At 41.9% G+C, this 22,461-nt stretch overlaps 1 protein-coding gene across 1 annotated transcript; it reads left to right on the forward strand.

Annotated features, from left to right (window-relative positions):
- The first annotated feature begins 12,860 nt into the window (after positions 1-12,860).
- NPY (neuropeptide Y) lies at positions 12,861-22,037 on the forward strand. The gene is given in 5 exon segments (XM_030943040.1): positions 12,861-12,976; positions 13,161-13,348; positions 18,516-18,543; positions 18,545-18,597; positions 21,750-22,037. Coding segments are annotated over 4 exon segments (294 nt in total). The 5' UTR covers positions 12,861-12,976; the 3' UTR covers positions 21,775-22,037.
- The last annotated feature ends 424 nt before the right edge of the window (positions 22,038-22,461 follow it).

A 22,461-nucleotide genomic window follows, 5' to 3' on the forward strand; every position in this document is an offset into this window, starting at 1 on the left:
GAATCATTTAGCACAAAAAATGAAAAAAATAAAAGAAGATCTGTGGGTTGACTGAAGAGACCCATACCTGCAAGGTATTTGGAACTGGCAAACATTTCAGCTGCTCCTCATAAAATGCTTTTGTCAATGGTTTACAATCTGTGCATTTGCCTCCTGCATGATGAAACCAGAGACATGCACATGAGAAACACACAGGCATGAAACTGTCTGAGTTAAATTCATCCTTTGTGTAATTCCAGCAACATTTCTCTGTTGGATTTGAGTGCTCAACATTTACAGAAGAATCTGGATTGAGTTGAACTTGCGTGAACCAAGCCAAATTTGTAATTACAAGGCCTGGCAAGGCATATATCTCTTTCCTGCTTATTTTGTATTTGCCATTGTTAACAGTGAGTGAGTGCCTCTGTTAGTCACACGCCAGTCTCAAATCTATGGAGAATTTGGGGAGATGAGGAGCTTGATCTGAGAGAAATTGAAAACATAAGGCTCAAATTAAAGCACTCTGCAAGTAAAGTGAAGGTTTTTAACTATCAAAATGCAGGAAGCAGTGGGTGGCAGACAGTATTTTCCCTCCATTTAATTTGACAGTTTAGAATATCACCTACTGTTTTGTGAAGGAAATTGATACATTTAGATTAAATCTTGAATTATATACCATGCAACACTGTCTTAGATATGGCTTCTCCTTTCATTACAAACTGCTTCTATGAGGAATTATTCCTCTTACTGCTTTTTTTCCTCTATCTTCACATGATTTCTGTGCTCGCACCCTTTTTACAAACATCCTCCTATACTCCTCAGAGCAAATTAGTTTTTTCTTTGTTTATCTGCTGCATGTTATTCTCACAAACCTAATAGTATTTCCCCTTCCAGTTATATTCATTTTCAGCCCATAAATATATAGTAGGGGCAGGAGTTCCTACAGTCAACCTGTGTATTGCAGGTTGTAGGACTCTCCTGAGTTGATTTGTGTTTCATGTAGAACACTGGCTTTTGAACTGTATTCAGTCTTTGTTTTAAAACTGATCTTGTCATAAGACGTGTTTTCACCACAACCAGTTTTTACATCTTATTTCCATTGTATCTCCAGCCTTAATTTTCATTTTCTTGCTTTGTCTGCTGAATTGAATAACCCATTAACAAAGTTGTACTCCCTTGTAAGTACTTACAAACTCTTCAAATTTCTTTTCAACCTATTCTTTCATTAACTAAGTAGATTAAGTTCCTGCAGTGTTACTAATAGATGCTTCCTCTTGTTCTTTAATCTTTCTCTGTGCTGCTTTGTTCCTCCTCAGTTACCAATGTCCTTTGCAGAACACAATATTCCAGTTGTGATTACATCAATGTTCAGTGCAAAACCAGGACCAGCTCCACATCTTTTTAAGAGATCTGGGGCTCCTTTTTTGGCCACAGAACTGAACTGAGAACACATGTTCTTTCCTAAGAGTTATGTTCCTGCTTAGATGAGATCTCACATTCATAAGGAACATTGTTTCTCCAAATTGAATCCCTAGAGATGCCTCACTTCCTTCGTTTCAAAGACATATGACCACCAGCTGGTCTGATTTAAGTGTTTTTTATTTATATCCACCTTGCCAGGTGGTAAAATTTGGCTAAGCAGTGAATGTTTGCTTTTATATTTTCCCTTTTACGTGTCTTTCTGTTGGCCTATGTATATGTGGGAGAAAGTGGGCAATTTTTGATGTGCAGTAATATCATACATCACTTCTGACGCATCATAAAGTGCTCTAAATCCCTCTGCATCAGCCATCCATCATCTTAATTATATATTCCTCACCCAGTCTTTGTGTTATCTACAGTTCTCATCAACGACAGCTTTATGCTTCCTTCCATGTCTCAAGCAAAAAATTTAACTGCTGTAGGACTGACTCCCCAGTGAACTTCACTGAAAGCACACATCCCTGCAGTGACATTCTGGTGTGTGAGCACTTGCCAGTTTTAATCCCTTTAACGTGTGTGGGGTTGATTCATGGCATCCCCAATCAGTGTTTTTTGCAATATATGGTAGTGACTGCGTGAGATGTCTTGTAGAAGCCCAAATATAGTGACAACACTAGCTCTATCAGGCAATTTTTAATCTCATCAGAGAAAGATAGCAAGTTAGTTTGATGAATCTATTTGCCAAAAAACCCCACTGAGTGGCGATAATTATACTGCCTCCCTCTTATGCCTTACTAATTAGTTCCTGTATCAGCCTTTCCTTTATTTCACCTGAGATTGATGGTAGCCAGTCTGAAAATCTGGAATTACTTGAGTTGTATCATTTATTCTCTCTTAATTTTTGTTTTTAATACTGGTGTTACCTTACTTTTTCTCATCCTCTCCAACTTTCCTGGTATTACAAGATTTATTGAAAAGATCAACACTAATGATCTGGAGGACCTTACACATAGACTCCTTTTAGACTCTCATATATTCATTTTGAGACTTAGTGCTATAAATATGACTAAAATCAGTAGCTCTTATTTGACATCTTCTGATGCACTGTTGGAGTGAAAATTGCTTCATGATTTTCTTATGAAATGAACACATCATCTGATCCCTGGCCAAAGATACACCAGTTACTTATTCAACACTTCTGCCTTTTCTGGATTATTCTTGGCAATTTTATAATTTCCAGTCCCACAGTTAGTATTCCTTTTGCTCCCTTTATGTTCTAAATGTCTTTCTGACTATTGTTAACCCTATTTACCACAGATTTGCATTCTTTACTCCACTTACTTTCTTGTTTTAAAAGTCCTAGCATGTAATCTCTATTCAAGTCTACATAATCAGCAACTTTTTTTCTTTTGGATATTTTTTTTCCTAATGTGCCCTTTACTTTTATAACAAGCAAGGATTGTTTTGTAGCTCAGTCACCCATTCACACTTTTATCCCCAGTCATTTGGGCTCGTGAGGGCTGGCAACTTACTTTAAAAGTAATCCCAACAAAGAAATGAAATATGTGAAATAAAGTGAAATAAAAGCGAAGAAAGTGAAATAAAAGCAAGAGTTTTGTAAAGAATATAAGTTTCCAAGAGGTGTCACCTGTGAGAGGTCGTTCATGAATGACTGTTCAGACAAGAGTACCCTGTCTTATGGATGAGAAAGCAGTTTAGCTGTATTGACAAAAGCTGTGCTGGTACCTTGCCTTCATGGCCAGAGAACTGCCCGGGTCACTGTAGTTGCAAATGCAGATTTCCTGTGTGCTTCCAACTATTTGGTTTGGTTTAGGGAGACTTTGTTTGACTTTTGCCCACATATTGCTGCTATATGTACTTTAAAAAAATCTAAAACCTGGGAATATAAATTCAATTATAATATCATCATGGCAATGCAAAAGCAATATCATATAAATTTTGCACTGCCAGGTCAGTACATTAAAAGTAAATGTGTTATTTCATTACAATGGTGAAGCTACCACAGTTGAACAGCACCACTGAGTGTAAGAAATCTTCAATAGGAACTGGTTTGATCATTGGTTTGACCTTTAAAAGTGGATAATTTTTTAATGTGATTTTGCTTCTGCTCAATAAAAAAATAATTGTCTGGAAACTTCTGAGAAACGTGGAACTTCTCTGAACAATTAAGATCATAAAAAATACCAAACAGGTATCCAAGCAAATGTCAGAAAATCTTTGCAATTAATTTTGTGACCCTGTCACAAATATAACTGGAGAAATTTCAGCTGACTACAAATCTCCAGCAAGACTTCTATGAAATAAATAAATGAATTGGATTATCCAGTTGAGATTTTGTTTCTTCAGAACAATGTTTTGTTGGTTCCATTTGAACACAATGAAGTTTGCAAATGATCACAGGTTTGGCAAGTTCTTATAAACCCAGAGACAAATGTATGACTGATTTAAAATATATGGTTTCAGAAAAATACTGTGGTATTCCTAAGCTATGGGTACTATAGGAAAATCAGATTTATGTGTATAGTGGATGTCTTTTCCCCTCCTCAATGAAGTACATTTTTCTGCACTGATTTCTGATTATATTTATTTGCTACTTTGATCTGTGTGTGCAAATGATGAATTTTGTGCCAGTGTGTTGGTTGTGAATGATTGCTGACTCTTTAACATCGAGGTGACAGTCTTCCATTTCCAGGAGGCCACAAAATTGTTGAGGAGGCTTGTGTAGAGTGCTGGCAGATGACGGCTTAATTACATCAACTACTTCAAACATACATGGACAACAAACAGGGAGGAAAGGATCAAACCTGTAAACAATAACAGCGCTATCTCACAGCCAAACCTTTCAGGATTCCAAGGATGGGCGCCCTGAGTAGCAAATCTGAGCTTTGCCAGATGCATTTTGCAGAGCAAAGGCTAAAAGCTGTACCAGCATATCCTCCCATGAAGCTTTGCTTGAAACTTTGGAAAATCTGAGCAGGGTGAACACCTGCATAGTCCAATTTGCTCTCTTCTCTGTAGACCATCCCTCCAGCTATCTGCAGAGCACTGGTGCTGCGCATGTAGCAGGGCTGGCATCGTGCCACCTCTGGCTTCCAGCCTACAGCTGGCCCCTTCATCCCACCCACGCTGATGCTTCCCAAAATTTGGTTCTTGTTCGAGCATTACAGCTCGCCTTTGTCTTTTCCTGCTTTGGGTGGAGGTTAGCATATTGCTTAAAGGGAGCCAAAAGTATTTCAGCCCATTCCTTTTCTCATGGGAGAATGTAGAAAGAAAGACATTTCCACAAGATCTTAAACTCAAATATAATCATGATGATTACAGAGTGGGTAACTCCATGTTTTCTTACACAATATCTCAGCAGGCAACAATTAACAGGTGAGACCACAGATAGCCCAGCAGCACCATATTCCAACTCAATATCTTCTATTTACATAAATAATATTACAGATAATTTTAATAAAATTATGTATGATCTCTATATTTTAAGATGACATTGAGAGAGTAGGATCTCCTGGAGGATTCCCAGTGATAATGGACCTCTATCTTCGGTGAATTGCTCTGCAGCCTCCTGTCTTTTTGATTTGATGATAAGGAGTGTCTGAACCAGTCCTTAATCCAAGATCCTGCTTTGTCTCTGGATAACCAAATCCCATCCTGTATTACTCTGAAATTAAACAATCTATCCGCCCTCCTCCAGGCTTAGATCTGCTTTCAAAAAATGCTGCAACTCTGGCACTTAGTGTTTCCTATGCTACACGCCGTGACAAGCAATAAAGCATTCAACACACACAAAATTATGAAACCATACAGGAGAAAGTTAACTCTCAGCTGTGTCAATGTTGCAGGACAGGAAGCAAAAGTAATTCTGTGAATTTGCTAGGAGAGAAGATGGGATCTTTTGAGTATAATATCCACATTTTAAGCAGACGGATGTTTTTCAGCTCCACTGCCTTGGATGTAGATGAATTCACTTGTGTACACATATTAGTATGTGGTAATATTCTGCAAATGAACACAAGAAGCAGACTTTTTCAGAAGCCTTTGCTTCTGAAAGATGTCTTTCTTATATTTGCCTCTCTGATTTACTCCCTGCAGGTAAGAAGTGTGACAGTTCTCTGTGTGTGTGTGATTGGATTCTTCAGTCCTTGGCACAATCTCATCAACCTCTGATATCTCTTATGTTTCAGGCAAGTCTTTGTTGCTTCAGTTTCAGGCAGAGTCACTCAGCACAATCTTACAGTACAGCCTGTCTGGATTTCTCTCACTTTTCCTCCTATTTCCATCTTTAACACGATTGAAGTCAAGACATTTACTGAAGCAGAGAATGATTAATTCTAGTAATTGTCTGTCTTTAAGTCATGACGACTTTGCCAAGTTCCTCATCTTGTGCACATGAAAAATCACTTTCTTTCAGTGTGGAGAATTTGTTTATTTTGCTTTAGATGCTTAATTCATTTGCTTTAAATGACTACCTTCTTGTAAGCTGTTCCACACTGACTTTGGTCTCAGCAGTAGATGCGTTGCCAGAGGTAGCATTCAGATCTCCATCCTACTAATCTGTCAGGGGTTTTTGTAGTCCTGAGGGAACAGAAAAGGCAAGAAGGTATAGGAAAACAAATGTCATTACAGTTGCAAATATTGAGTTTTGTTTGGTTTTGTTGCTTATTTGAGTATCATTGTGTTATTGTCAAAACGGTGCACTGCACCATATGTCCTCAGGACAACTGCTCATGCCCCTCTGACCTTGTTGTAGTATTTCATAAATCTCTTTGGTTGTGTTCTCTGGAAAAGAAAAACAATGACTTTCATTATGAGATTCCACCAGGCTTTATTTTTCTGATTTCCAGTCATATGCTGCTGTGATTGTGAGTCAAATGCTTGCAGGGCTTTTGCTGTGAAGCTACAAAAAACATTGCTTTAAATAAAGAAGAATTTCTGTGTTTTACATCTTGGGTCTGAAGCTCACAGTTGTCCAGGAGCCACTTGTGCATCACCGGAAGAAGTTCAAGCCAAGGAGAGCTGCTTTTCCCTTCCCTTCCCTTCCCTGCTGGAGGGCAGGAGGCGTCCTGCAGGCAGGTCAGCGGCTCAGTGTGGTGGCTCAGTGCCTGTGGTGTCACATCACCATGGCATGTGAGGCATTCCCTGCCTCAGTGTGTGAATCACGGGCACAGAGTTGTTTGGGTTGGAAGGGGCCTTAAAGATCATCTAGTTCCACCCCTCTGCCACGGGCAGGGGCACCTTGCACTAGCCCAGGCTGCTCAGGGCCTGATCCAAGTGGGCCTTGAACACTCCCAGGGATGGGGGATCTGCAACTTCTCTGGATAATCTATGCCAGTGCTTCACCACCCTCAGAGTGAAGAATTTCTTCACAATATCTAATATAAACCTACCCTCTTGCACTTTAAAACCATTAAGCCTCGTCCTGTCACCCACCTCCCTGGGATCAGTGTTGGGCTCTCCTGGTGCTGCACCAAAGGTGACATAGGGGCACAGGTAGTCACCCCAGAGTGGTAGATGGTGCCAGTTGATGATTTCATTCCTGGCCTGGAATGCACAGCAGGAATGCTGTGGGACTGCTGCAGGACCCTGCTGATTCTCATAGATTGCCCTAAGATACAAAACCTCAACTGCTGGTTAGGATGTTCCTAAACCAGTTTTATAGAAGTTGGGAAAAGTTTACTGGGGAAATAACATGACATACTGTTCCTGTTCTGACAGTTCCAGAAATCAGCTTTTACATCTCATTGAGGGAAGGATAGATGCACTGTTGGTTTGATCCAATAACTTCTTCATTTCTTTTATATTTTCATGTTGTTTTACTTAGCCAGGCCCTACTTTCTGGTGTGTCGGGACCCAGGACATTCCTCTGGCTGCCCTGGGTGATTTGAGACCCTGGCAAGGGGCTCAGAGACCTTGGCATGGAGTCAAAAACACCTGTGCCTTCAATTTTAGTCCATGGAAAAAATCACCAACTTTGTGTGAAGATTTACAAGCCACAAGAGTTTGAGTAGAATGATAGTTAATTTGTCACAGGGCAAAAAAGTAGAATTTTGGGGTTTTAGAATGGGGGTTCAAGAGGCAAGATGGAGGAATCTGGGCATGTCCTGTCCTTCTTCTCCTTCTTCTTGTCCTCCATCTTCTGCTGGGATGGTGACTCATTTTCACTGGTTTAGAGTAGACACAGACTGTCTAACATAGGTGATAGTATTGGAAAATTATTAAATATTATTAAATAAAATACATGTAGTTTGTAGTATAAAAAGTTAACACCACCCCAAGGGCAGTCACTGTGCCACAACCCAACCTGCTGGACAGATCTCAGCAGCTCAGAGCAAGAATGTAATAGATAAGAAAAAATAAACAACCTTGGAAAGCAGAACCGACGAATCTCGACTTCTTCTTCGGTCACTGCGCTGGGAAAAATAAAGACTTTCTAATACCTCAGAGGTCATCTCAACCACAGAAACCCAAGATAATGGTGGAGTATTACAAATCTGCTTAATGCTTGCTGGACTTGCAAGGACACCTCTTGAAAGAAGTACTACTGCTGAGCAGACAAGAAGGCGGGTTGCTGTAGGATTAGAGGGTGTTCTGTTCGACTCTGACTGATAGGTACAGACAGAGGTGAATAAAACTCCTGAAAAGGGCACATAGAATTTGAAAATGTGGTTACTGGTGTGATGTATAAAAAGCACAATGAGAAGCTTTTCTGAAAGTATTGCTAAGAAGATTGAAATCAGCAACACTAAGGTTTGTGAGAGCCTAATTTTGTGAGATTAACAGCCCCATTTCCTGTCCAAATAGGTTCCGATAAATTCATGTGACTACTGAATAATTATGCACTGCTTATCTGACTGAACTTCCTGTCCTAAAGATTCAGCGTTTCTGGAAGGTTTGCTCAGCTATGGAAACCTTCATTTTAACTGCAAGAGCACAGGCAACATCAGCTGATAAAATGTGACATTAGCATGTCTCTAGTACCACATAAATCTTTTCTTCCTGGGGCTCCAGTTTTTAACACTTTCTCCCTAGTAGGAGATTGATCTTGTTCCCATATATGAAGCAGGGACTATTAATGAGGCATTATGGAATGGTAGTTTAGGATCACTGATGCACATGGCCTTACTTTGTTACAGTGAGAAAATGACATTATGCATATTTGTAATAATAAGGAACAGCTTTAGTTTCATGCCTGCTACAGAAAACATGTGATAAATAATTCTCTGTCCAAAGTTAAGCACACAAAATTTTGTATTAATTGAGACAAATATCACACCCCTGTTTAAGTGCAATCAAACATATTACCATTAATAAATGACTTGAATTTTCTTTCACATTTATGCTGCTTGCAGAACAATATTATCTTTTAATATGTTGCTATCTTGGAAGTCTTTCCATTCTTAGTATAGTCTGAAATTTGTACAATAAATTGCTGTTGATTGAATCTTTAAGTGTCATGACATTAAAAGGTAGGCAAAATTTAACTGCCATTTTCCTTTTCACTTTTTTCCCCATCAGTTCTGTACCTGACATTGATACCTGCTCAGCGCTTTGAAGCACCCATTTCCCATGTAGTTAAATAGCTGTTTATTCATTAGCTAGGGTGTTAACTAGGAGATGCACATCTGCAAGCCCATGATACGTGGCAAAGAGAAAATGTGGATATCTAAACGCTGCTACACACGAGCTATGCCCAAGTCTTTCTGCTCTCTCTCTCAGGCTACATTCTTTAGTTCCATTTGGTTCTTGCTGTCTTCCTCCACCAGCTTTTCTGAGTCTTACTCATTTCTTTCCAAATACCCTAGCCACCCTCTTGTTCACTTTTATGGTCCATCTTAAAGCTGCCTGTGGAAAGTGCAGCTCTGCCACTTGCCACAACACAAACGCTGCCTGCTTTGTGCAAGGACAGCAACACTGGGCCAGTATCCAGGCTGAGGAATCATCAACAGGTAAAGTCAAAAGAGCAGGAGACCACGAATCGGGAAACCAGTTGTAAAACATTCATTAAGATCACTGAGACCCAGGGACATTTGGTCCCCCTGGTATGCCAGGGCCTAAAAATGTCTGTAAGTTTAGGTATAGGGCTTATTTCATGAATATAAAAATGCCAGTATTTTTTGCATTAAGATGACAATGATTATGTTATCTAAAGTATGCTTTATCTATTATTTAAGGTTTATATATGTTTTAGGGTAGAAACTGGATGACCCTGCATGGATTTGCAGTGTTTCAAAATGGAAGAAAGGAATTTTTTCAAACAGGATGTTGTAGGATGGCTCCAAACATAAACGTTTCCAAATTCAAGAAATATATGAGGTGTGTGCTTTTCCTAAATGATGAAATGGGGCATAGGCACATATCTGGAGCTGAGCAGTGCCTCAATACTGTTGCAGAAATAGGCACTGTGAAAAGCAGGGTATTCAAAATCGTGGGTTCATAGTTCTGGACTTCCTGTATTAAATGCTGAAACTGTATGGAAAGAAGTGTTCTCCTGGAGGTGCAGTGGGGCTGGCAAAGTTTAACATCTCATAAACCTTTTGGCCACTCAGGATCCAAATCCAGCACAAGCTATTTCATCCAAAGGGAAAACACAACACAACAAATGAGTTAATGCGTTCACGTCGCTCCAGGGAAAAAAATTTCTCCCCAGATCCTGCCAAACAGCCTTCAGTTGCAGGAGCTGCTGTCTCATATGGGAGGCAAAATTGATTCCTTCTTTTGCAATAGAGAGAGAGTTTTCCTCATAATGTGCTGTGAAACAAACTGATTGTTAGTGTGGCCCGTGTGTTGTTTTTATGGGTAACTGCTGATCCAGACTCAGAATTTTGTCGAAGGACTTAGCAAGTGTGATTCCTTAATCATTTCCTGTGAGGGAGAAGCTTAGTCCTTGTACCTCATCACTAGGAAAAGAGAAGGGATTTGTCCAGGGTTTCTGGAGATGCTGACTGCCTGGGTGCTGGTCTGTGTCAGGATGTGGCAATGTGACAAAATGCTGCTCCAGGGAATACAGACACACATAGCAAGGAATGTGGTGATGGGGGAATGTCATTGCTCCTTACAGCCCAAGTGAATGTGCAGACACCAGACTTTGTGCTTATCTTGCTCTGCTGCTAGTCTGTTGGCTTTTTCCTCTTTGGACTGCCTTGAAGACTGATAGTGTGGAAAGAGTGGTGCTAGTGTGGGAGAGAAGCAACCTCAGTTATAAATGGTGAAAGAGTTTAATGGTGAGAGGGTCACGTCCAGTTCTGTGATCTGGTGGGAGATGGTTGTGCCAGAATCATGCAGAAGCTGGTGAGAGCTGTGACTGTGGCACACCTTCCCAGATGCTTCAATCTCCAGTGCTGTCACCACTTGTCCCCCACACCCCATAAAAGCTGATAAACTGGATCAATACAAGCTTTGGTTTAGGCATCGTATTGGATTCAGCATAGCAAAGGGAAAGTGATGGAGCCAGAGCACAGCTGCTCTTCAGAGCATTTGCAGTATCACAGGCATCTGGCTGTCACATCAGCTGCATCTGTTGAGCTGACGTGGGGACAACGTGAGCACTGAATGTGCAGGAGTGTGCCGGTGGGAGGACAGAAGCGTGGGGATGCAGTGAGGCCACTTTGTAAGATGTGATGTCACCCTGTGCACACATCTGCAGAAATTAGGAGCTAGAGCTGCTGGCTGTGGCATGGAAGATTATTCACACACATTAAAATTCTTCACTCAGTGGGTGATGTAAGGCAGCCTGTAGTCTTGCTGTTAGGTCTGTGGCCAGTGCACTGTGGAGTCATGAAGATTTCAAAACACCTCTTGACATTAAGCTTTCTGGAATTTTCTTTGCTTTCATGGATGGAAACAGACACAGCACAAGAGCCATTTATTTTCTAGTTTGCTTTTTTTTTTTCCCTCAGATAATGTTGAGATTCTGTTTCTGGAGTGATGAAAACAATTCCTGGCTTTGCTTTTGCAAACTGAATATAGTTTTTCAGAATCTGCTGGATTATTATTAAACCAATAACTGCATATGATAATAACTACAGAAATTAGTAACAGTAGTATATAAATGATAGAGTTTTAGAATATATCCTGAAGCCTTTTGTCAGTACATCAAATGTTCTTACTTGGGTGTTTGCTATTTTGCCTTGAAATTAAAGTAAAATATGATGAGAGTCATGATTTGTCATTCCAACTGGAATTAGTCAAGATGCTAATTGATTTATCTGTTTCTAAAGAATTAACCTTATTTTACTAATGTGTAAGGCTACTTTCTAAGTCTAACAAATGCTTTGACAAGTTCTGAAGCTTTGTTTGAAGTGGATTAATCTTACCCAACTTCAGGCACTCTGGTAGTCAGGTGTCTAGCCTAGCCCAGTCACCCAGGCTGTTCCTGTCACCAGTGGAGAAGGGTGTGTTACCAGCAGATCCCCACTCTGCTTGTCTCAGACCTCATTTGTGTGAGGGCTCAGATCACTGTGCCTATCTCCCCCCACTGACTCAGATCTGGACAAGGAGACATGTAAGTCTGACAGCTGTATCAGTAGTCCCATGTTGCTAGGACAAGCTCCGTGTCCCAGATTCAGCAGTGGTTCCGCTGGTCAGGACAGTGACTGGAAAGGCTTTGTGATCCCACGGCATTGGTGAGCTGTTCTCTGTGACATGTGTCTCAGGCACAGAAATTATAGAGAATAAAGCAACTTTAGAACAGATACTCAGAAGGTAGCCCAGAACAGGGGGGCAGAGTAGGTGTGGAGGGAGGTAGATTTGCAGCTCTGCTGCCAGTCCCCTAGGAAGTTAAGCCTTAAGATTTGTGGTGGATGCCTTCAAAGTGCCCAAACCCACGCTGGATTGGTCTCTGAGTAATATGATTTAGTGGAAGATGCCGTGGTCCATGGCCCAAGGGTTTGGAACTATCTGGTCTTTAAGGTCTCTTCCAACACAAACCATTGTGTGAGTCTCTAATTTACCCATTTACTGGCTACGATGTCTGAGCCTGTGGCACTGATTTGGTACTTTTGGTTGTCCCAAACCGTCCTGCTTTCTTGGCTTTATGTCCGGCAGCACCGCTGCTACAAAGCCCGAGCTTGGGCCCCTCCCGTGCTATGGGTGCGGGACAGCACGGCTATCCCAGCTCTGTCCCCAGGGTTCCCTTTCCCCGAGGAGCTCGGGCAGCACGGCGGCTCCACAGCTGCAGACACCCAGGCTCCCGCGGCCGCCCCGCCACGCTCGGGGAAGGATGCCGATCTCGGAGCACATCCCGGGGGCAGCCGTGGCTAGGTTCCCGGGGCGGTGGGGGCGGCGCGGGGGCTGCGCGGGGCTCGGCACCGCCCGCCCCCTCGGAGCCGCCCGGCCCCGCCCGGCCGCGGCCGCCGGGCCCCTCCCGGGGCAGGGGCAGGCGGAGCGGGGCGGGGGGGACCGGAGCCGGCGAGGCGTGATCGCCCGAGGCCCCTCCTGCCTGCCGGGAAGCCTTAAAGCGGGCCGGCGGGGTGCGGAGCCCCGCACTCGGAGCCCCGACGCCCAGGCAGACGCGCCTCGCCGAGCCGAGAGCCGCTCCGCTGCAGCCGCCGCCGTGAGTGCCGCGACGGGGCGGGCACGGGACCGGGACGGGGATAGCGATGGGGACGGGGATAGCGATGGGGACGGGAACGCGGGGCTGTCCGGGCCGGTCGGGGCTGCGCTGGGGCGGCCGCGCTGCTCCCGCCGTCGGGGCAGGTGCTGACGGCGGCTCTCGTCCATCCCGCCCCGCCGTGCAGATGCAGGGCACCGTGAGGCTGTGGGTGTCGGTGCTGACTTTCGCCCTGTCGCTGCTGGTCTGCCTGGGGACGCTGGCAGAGGCGTACCCCTCCAAACCGGACAGCCCCGGCGAGGACGCCCCCGCAGAGGACATGGCCAGATACTACTCGGCGCTGAGGCACTACATCAACCTCATCACCAGGCAGAGGTAGGCAGAGCCGGACGGCACACATCTCCCTTGCCCGCTTTCGGGCTAATTTTTTCCTTGGCGAGGCTCAGGGGTGGAAGGTGGGGTGCCCCCTCACACTGGGTGTCTCTCGCTGCTTTCCCCAAGGACACGGAGGAAGATGTGGTGCACAGATTCCTTTTAGAGAGCAGTGCCCGTGAAACCCCGAGCTGCTGGCGCGTCCGGAGCTGAATCTCCACCGCCCAAGTTGGCAGAAGGGGCAGGGGTGTCAATGCTACACCTGCTCTCTCAGCCTCTTCTAGCTCTGGCACAGACAGGCTGGCAGGCAGGAGCATGCACAGCGTGCACAGGGGGGACCCCAAAAAGGAAAGATAACAGCGTGCACAGGGAGGGACCCCAAAAAGGAAAGATAACTAACCTGGGAGCTGGAGACGGCTAGACAGGGCACTAGGAGCAGTTTCCCACTTCTGTTGCTGCCCCTGAGTCCAGTGAAGATTTTGGTGAGAGAAAGTGCCCATTGTGGAGTTGTAGTAGTCCAGATGTTTTGTGGTTTGTAGGCTACTTCGTGCAGCTGTGAATGTCAAAAAACCCCTAGCCCTAACAAAAACCTCTCTCAAGATCAAAAACTCAAGCCCAAAGAGTGTGAGTGCAAGCCTCTCTGGCTCTAAACTGGCTTTCTGTGTTGACCATGCTTGTTAAAGGATGGGAAAAGGCTCAGCCTGAAAAAAAGGGCAAGTTATTATAAAAAAATCATATTCTGTGATAAAAAATGGTCTGTCTAGTTAGGCTGTGTGATCAATAGACATTTGCTCTGAGGTCGTGCAATAGTGTGTCACACAGAAGACCTTCGACATATATATCTATTGTTTAATATCGAGACCAGATGAGAGTCTAAAATTAGGCTTTCATTTTTCCCTCTAGAAGTCTGAAGAATTAAATTAGAAGGGTGGCTATCATGCAATTGAGAGCTTTCCCAGAATCCCCTAACATTGTGTGCCACTGCCCTAAGTGCGTAAGATGGATGGAGGGGCTGATAGACGTACAGTCCTTTGGTTCTGAACTTTTAAAGCAATATTCACAACTGGCTCACTTGTGAGGCATGCTTCTGTGTGGCAGTCTGCACTCAAATAACCTTTTGTCTACATTACTGTTAAAATAATCTAATCGTCAAATTCTGCCTCTGCTGCCGTTTTCTCTTGCATGCGATGGGATCTCCAGGCTTGTGTCTCATCCCTTTTCTTTCTTTCATCTCCCTTTTCAAAGGTGGCTTCTGTCCAAAGCCAAGTCATATTTAAAAACAAAAAATCCCAAATCCAAATGACCACCCCTCCCCATTTCTGTTCAGCCTTCACTTCTGGTGTGTGCCTTGTGTGCTTGCTTTAATATTGACTGTGTAGCTTTTATTCCAGTTTTATTGATTGTAAGTACACAACTCAGAGAGTTTTTGTACTTAAACCAGTTTCATTCTTTTGTGTGGATTTGGAAGTGAACTGAAATAGTTATTGTTTCTGATGGATAAAATTTAAATTTTGTTCTTTAGATTTTCCTCATATTTCTTACCCACCCTTGTATTTAAAGGAACAGAGTTGACCTGGAAGTACAAGAAAGTTGGCAGAAAAAAGCACTACAAAGACAACTTTGTGATACACATTTAAAAGTTGACTGCACAGGTTAACTAAAAAACCAGAAAGGTGTGCTGTTTTTCCAGTGTGGTGAATTAACAGTCCAGAAACAAATCCATTGCCACCTCCATTTGGAAAGCTTAACTGAGCTACTGGAGGTTTCCTGTTTTGGCAGTGACACAGTCACTTGCAAAATGAATCAATAAGTTTTGAAGCATTTTAGACCAGTCTAAGGGTGATTGGTCTGTTTGGGCGGATGTACTTGAAGTTTTATCTCTTCTAACAGAATTTTATCTCTGCTTTTTGTGCATGGCACTGCTTGGGAGCCCTGTGACAGGGGGAAGATGAGGTCCAGGGGCTCACCCTGCTCCTTCTGTGGGTGGGTGGGCAAGCTGTGCTCAGCCTCTCACCCAACCTGGTGCCTGTAGCTGGTGAGGTGAAGCAGTAAGAGCATGTTGGCAAAGGAGGAGATGAGGAGATTGATTTTTTTTTTCTTCAGGTTCAGCTGCCCTGCCTTGTTTGATGCTTTTGTGATTATGAATACCACCACTCCCCTCCCTGCCCCCTCCTGGCTCATCTTTCTGCCTTCTGCTTCTGGCCTTGAGTGCCATTCCCCTCTGAGCTACTGTGACCCACAGAGTCTTCACCTGAGCTCAATGAGCTTCTTCTTTCCAGATCATCCTTCTCTTCTTGTATTTAGACCTTGTCCATCTGGCTGTTTGCTCCCTCCCTTCTTGGAAATTCTTCTTCAGATCCATCTCAGCTTTAGACACCAGTGCCTGTCAGCTTTAATACCCCTCTGAGGTTACCTGAGGTAAAGGGTGCTTGTATGGTGCAGATCAGGAGACGTGTTTCAGGCTTCTTGTTTCTGATGAGATCCCTGTTCCTTATGTGCCATGTCCTTATAACCTAAAAAAGAGCCCAGCGCAGATGCAGATTGCTGCTCTACAGATGCCTGTGTGTCTTTGGATTAGTTCCACCTTCATTTCCTGAGCTGTCCTGTGGTCCTTGCTTCACACCTCTCTACCATACTGTTCAGGAGGCTTTTTTCAGAGTCCTTCTTTATTCCTCCTCCTCCTCCTGCTATTTGCTGCTACCTGTGCTCCCTCCTGCTAACAAACAGTCTTCTTTCTTTTGTCACTTGCAGCTTCTCAATGAATCTGTGGCTCTTCTGTGCTGTAGCAAAGCAGCCAGGCCATTCCTGCTGGAAATGGCTTGAACTATAGGCAGGGCAGAGAGTATATTAAAGTGTGTGTGACTTGGGCAGTGCTGCTGCTCCTGCTTCATGTCAACACCCTTTAATGGGCACAGGAGCAGATCTCCCTTTGCTTTGGTTTCTTGACAATTTTCTAAATCAGACACATCCGATTTTCTGAATTGGACATTGATGGGATTTGAATCCTAACACCAAAGTTTCCATAGGAAGCTTTGAGATTTTGCTGAGCCTGACATACTGTGTCCTTATTCAGAATAAGTATGTTTACTCCTGAAATCTCTTTGACTTCAGCTGGAGCTGTGGCTTATCAGCATGCCCCAAAGTGGGCCTTGGTGTCTCAAATGGAGTATAAAAACTGACCAGGTGTTTTCACCTGGCTTGGAATCATGATATTTTAGTCTTTTAAAAACAGCCATGATTTTTGATAAGTGTGTATCTCGGAGCAAGGCATGAAGCAGCTGGAGCAAAGACATCTCTAGACATTTGCATCAGGAAAAAGAGTTTGACTGTGTCTGTGACCTCTATTTAGTAAGTCAGTAGCATGGATGTTTCCCAGGGGCAAAATGACAGGGTAGACAGGAGACTGACAAAGCAAGAATGGATGTTCTTTGGGCAGCCCAGCTGGTGGCACTCAGTGAACACCTTGTGTGCAGCTTTGGACACAGTGGGTCCATCCAGCACAGGCAGTTGCATGGAGTGGCCAAGATGCTGAAAGAACTCGTGTAAAATATGTATCTCCCCAACACAGTGGTCCTCATTATTTGAGTGAATCTCTGCACTCTGGATGTTTGCTGCCTATTTCTTATTCAGGCAAAACTTCCTGAGAGATTAGTGGGAGTTTTGTCCAAGTGTGAGGTGCTAGAGAAAGTTTTGATTTGTTAAATCAGTTTCTTTAACATAACAGAAAATTAACTTCCTCCTCAGCTGAAGTCCAGGTCACATCCGTATTAATCAGAGCAGGAAACTAGAAAGAAAGAAATCCCTTGGTGGTGATGGAGTGCAAGGTATTTGATTCAGCATCATGCCTGATTGCACTATTGTAATAGCATTTTACTGTTTCTGGCTGGTTCTTTTCAAATACCTGCTTTCAGTCAGCTCAGATTAAGAAATTTAACTTTCTGGAACTGATGCTTTGTCTTTCTGGAGCACAAGTGATGCACTGAAATGATTAAAGCAAGGTAAAAACACAAAGGGTTGAAGAAAAGGGATGAAAAGTGAGATATGTTTCCCCATTTAAATGCAATCAATGCACTCAACAGTTAAAACTGTTAGGTTTTTTAAATTTAGTTTGGAAGGTTTGGGTTGATTTTTTTCTTTTTTTTTTTTTTTTTCTTTTCTAAACCACCACTGGAATGACTGGGATCACTGGAGAAACATCATGATAATAATGGATAAAATGTTAGTTCTTAACTACACCTTTGATTTTCTGAAATCAGAATTTCACTCCAGCAGCATTCACAAAAGCTGTTAATGTACTTTGTGATCCAGAATGAAATTGCACACACAAGTTAAACTGTGATCTTAATTCTTTCCAACCGAGGGAGGGTTTGCTCATAGGTATCACTCTTAGGCTAATGAATCCTTGTAGTCATGTAAGCAGACTGCTCATTGCCACTTCTGTTTTCCCAGGAAAAGAGATTGAATTCCTTCCCAAGTGATGGAAATTGCAGTACTTTTAAATGTTAAGTGATGTGCAGCATTCATGATTAAAAAGAAAAAGGCAAATAGAAAGCCAGCTGCTGTGTAAATAAAGGACAAAGGTAGCCCCTGAAATGCTGTCTAGTTGAAGAAGAACTCTGAAAAAGCAAGTTTTCATTGTCATAGCCACAGAGTTCAAGATAACTCAGTGTTTGCAAACTAATGTGCTATGTGTTGGGCAGCCCCAAATGTGCTGGCTACCTTAAAAGATCTTGAAAAATTTCTGATGAAGGAGAAGTATAATCTAAACCAATGAGAAAGTTCGTGGGATGATGGAACTGGGTTTCCAGGCAAGACCAACATGCTTGGAAGTCACATCATGCACAGCTTCTTCCCTCTTCTTCCATGCTCTCATCAGTTAGGTGCAAGGTCCTAGAATATCCAGGAGCAGCCATCAAATTGAGAAATATTGAGAGTTTCTCAATATAATAATGTAAAATTATTATGGAAAAAATGTAGAAAAATATGGAAATAAAACAAGAATTAACATTTGCTCACATGGCTAAGGCAAATTGAAATTGCTGGAAAGTGGTATTTATGTCTGCTCAATTATTTTTCTGAAAAGAAAAAAATCACTAATGGTTCTGTGCTCAGTCTTCATTTGTAAAAAGTGATATATACAAAAATGTAACTTCTAAAAATTTTTCCTCAGATATGGGAAGAGATCAAGCCCAGATACACTTGATCTCAGACCTCTTGTTGAGGGAAAGCACAGAAAACATTCCTAGATCCAGGTATGTATGAAGAGCTCATTTGGATTTAACAGTCTCATTTGTTATCAATAAATATGATTCATAGGGAGAAAACATACCACCAGAAGCTGTTTAATCACATCCTTAAAAAACCCAAACCTTTAATTCCTTTTTTCCCCAAGAGATAACACCATCAATGAATGCAAGAAGTGCCTTACCAGGTGTGATATACTCTAAACTCCTCATTTGCTAATTTTGGGAGCAGGCTATACCTGTTATTCAGAGGAAGGGAAGCACTCCCACAATGGTGGCCTAATTCTGAGCATTTTTACATAGAATTGTATGCTGATGTCTGATGATGATTCCCTACTTATTAGAGCTCCAAAGATGACATCTTGCTACTCATTTGCTGCTCACACAAGTTTAAATTTTTCCTCTAAAGGTCTATAAGTGGTAAATATGCACCTATATTAACTCATACACAAATGCACAGCAGTGACTTTTCTTTAAAATGCAGTATTTCACAGGTTTTGTATCTAATGCTTTACAAAGGGGAAAAATGGCCTATTTATTTCCATTTGCACTAGGCTAAAGGAACAGTGGTGTTTCAAACAGCACTGGGGTTTCAAATGTACATAATGTATTTATCTAGTTAGGTAATGACAATTTTATACATAATGTAAGATACTGTAGTAGTGACTGCAATTTACACAGCTGAAAATTAAGTATGTTGAAAAGGTAAGATGCAGGAGTAGTTTTGGCTCATGAAGGAAAATACTGGTTTTACTCATAATTCATCATGAATGAGCTCAGTTTAAGCCTTCACTGATTGTCTGAAGTTTGCTGACAATACTTCTACTGCAGAAATAAATGTTTTGTGCAGCTGTCTTCTCAGGAGTCTTCAAACAAGTGCTCTGCAAAGGCTCAACTAGACCAGTTCAGTACTTAAACATAATAGGCTGTAGCATTGAATTTAGGGCATGATCATGAGACTGAGAGGTGACCCAAAATTCCTACTGCCATCCAGGGAGGTTGCTCATGAGACCTGCAGTTCTTTGTGTAGGGAGAGCCTTGTCTGATGGGTTGATGACTAACCACAGCTGTGGGGATGCAATTTTCTCTGCAGATGCTTATCTGAAAAACTGCATGGAGTGCAGTGAAATGTATTAGACTATTTTGTGTTTGGTAATGACAAGGGAGAGCCCTCACATAATGGGAAATTTCCACTGTCTTGAATTTGAGGCAACACACAGGGTAGTTAGTACTCATACTCTCTAATGTATCTCCCTAATAGTCTAATACTCTCTGTAATTTTCACCCCTTCATCACAAAACGTTATGATTATTATTATTGTTTCAATAATGCTATTTGTAACACACCAGGGAGCAAAAATTCATGAGCAAAATAACAAACTAGTCTGCAGTTAAGATCAAGAATTGATGAGAAGCAGATTTTTATTTCTTACCCCCTGTAACAGCACTTTAAGCTGAGTATGGTATTTTTCACTCATTGCTGACAGTTATGGGAGTACTGGGAACAATGATGCCTAGTTTCCTATGGATATGTTTTCTAGGATAAAACTCTGTATGGATTCTGAAGCCCACTCCAACTTTTTCCTCCATGTGAGGACACAATTAAATTTTCTTTCTGTCCAGTCCAGTGTTTGATGGCACATCAGGAGCTAAACATCTCTAAAATCAGTGTGCCTCTCCTTGACTGAAATTGTCCAAAGGGTCTGAAAGCTGGGGAGGAAGTGAGGAGAGGCACGCAGGGTCGGACAGCTGGACACACAGCATGGCTGCCCAAGCCTTCTTCCTGGAGGAAGCCAGGCTGAAGGAATGAATGAAGGGCAGGCTGCTATTATTCCAAACTGAAATTCAGTAAATGTTATAGAAATAGTTACACAAAAAGCTAGTTATGGAGCAAATGTAATTTGCACTCAAGTGCAAATCAGTGACAGAGAGAGATACCTCATGAGTTTGTGGGAACTGAACTTTGTAACTAAACACTGAGATAATGATAAATGACTTAATTCTATGCAGCTTGGTTTGACATTTCACTTTTGCTGACTGAAATACGCCTCAAAAGATGTTCTAGTTTGGGTGTATGTCTGACCATAGAAAGAAAGTTTAGAGAGATTCTTTTAGAAATTAATTGTAAAATAGGAAGTTAAAAATTAAAAAAAAGAAGAGGCCTTGACCTGAGTACAAGTAAGTTCTTATGACAGAAATGTGTGATTCAGCATGTTTCTGATTTTATCTGTCTTGTGGAGTGATGAGAACATGTTTAATACTCAGTAATAGGCTTTATATCTCCTGATGCTGCCTCTTTAAAAATTAGATATCTAGTATGAAATACTCATCTGGGTTGCCTCTAGTCAGTCAGAGGGATGGGTAACTCCAGAATGAACTTTCCTGCCTAAAATGGGCACAGTCTCAGTTGCCCTCTAAGGTGCCCAGGTCTCTCCAGTGACTGTGGAGGCAGATTAGATATTTAGTCAAGAGCTGATGTGCTACTTTTAGATGGGAAAAATCATGGCAAATGCATTTCTCCTGGTGTTTTTCCATGTTCTCCTACTTGTTACCTTTCCTCCTGTGTAGACAAAACATCTGTTTGCAAGCAGAGGATCTCTGGATAAAATCCTGCCTTCGGCACCCTTTTCAATATCTTCCAAAAGCTTGATAATGAGCAGTGGAATACCACAATAATATTTTAGGATGGTGGCTTTGAACTTGGGTTTTGTTCGAGGGTGCTTACAGCATGATGTGATTTTTGTTTGGCTCAGTGAGTTCTCTTTGGAAGTTGTTTACTCCTGAGTTAGTATGAAAAATATATCTTTAAGAAATTTGTATCTCAACATATCATAGTTATCTAGCCTAATTTCACTAAGTGCTGTTTAATGGTGTAAGGCAGCTTTGTGGCTAGTCTCAGCCATGTAAAACGTGGTACCAGGGTAGCAGGATGTACAGGCAAGTTCTGGTACCAATTTTTACAATCAAGTACAGATTTTTGGCAATTCATAATGCATCTGTTTTTGTTGGAGTCACATATACAGTTTTCAGCTGCAAATATGCATATATATTTCTCATTGCTGCTATTAATGAATGTTTTAGGCAGTTTTAACATTAAATTTTTTCAGAGGGGGCTTTAATATGTGTTTAATGTGTTTTTTTTATTCATAATATGTGTTGCAGGTTTGAAGACCCTTCAATGTGGTGATGGGATTTTCAGCACACCTTCAGAACTTTTCCTAGTTTTCAGTTTCACACCTCTGAAGCAAATCATAGCGTCATCCCCAGTGCATGCAGCCATTGTATTCTGTAGAGTTTCTCTCCTTCATCATATTTGTACATATTCCTTTATTTAAATAAATTATTTGTGCATTCCAAAAAATAACATACTAAATGAAAACAAACAACCATGTCATTGGTATAACAAAGCATTGTTTTAAACTATTAAAACTGAATTATAACTTCCCTGTAGTGTGGACAACAATGGTGTCACAGTTATTACAGTAATTACTGTGCAAAGTAAGATAAAGACATCATTTATTGTGGCCTCAGACTCAGCTCAAAACTGTTTAAAATCATTTATCACAGACTTCATAACTTGTGAAAACAGCGTTCTGAGAGGCAACTTTTTCAGAATGGCCATCATTAAAACTTTAGTGCTTACAGTGACAAATGTAATAAAATTAAAGGCAATTTTGAAATGCAAAGGAATAAGTCACTGCTTAATTCTGCTAACTCCTCAAAACTGGTTTGATGCTTGGCTGTAAGCCTGAACTAGTAATTTTAAATGAAACAGATGTAACATCTTTGTTTTGGCAATATGTGAAATAGCAGAAACTAACATCTAAAGTAACTCATAAACCAAGACAAGACTGCAATTATTTGTGCCAGAAAA

This window comes from Camarhynchus parvulus, chromosome 2 (assembly GCF_901933205.1).
Source record: "Camarhynchus parvulus chromosome 2, STF_HiC, whole genome shotgun sequence".
Classification (NCBI taxonomy): Eukaryota; Metazoa; Chordata; class Aves; order Passeriformes; family Thraupidae; genus Camarhynchus; species Camarhynchus parvulus.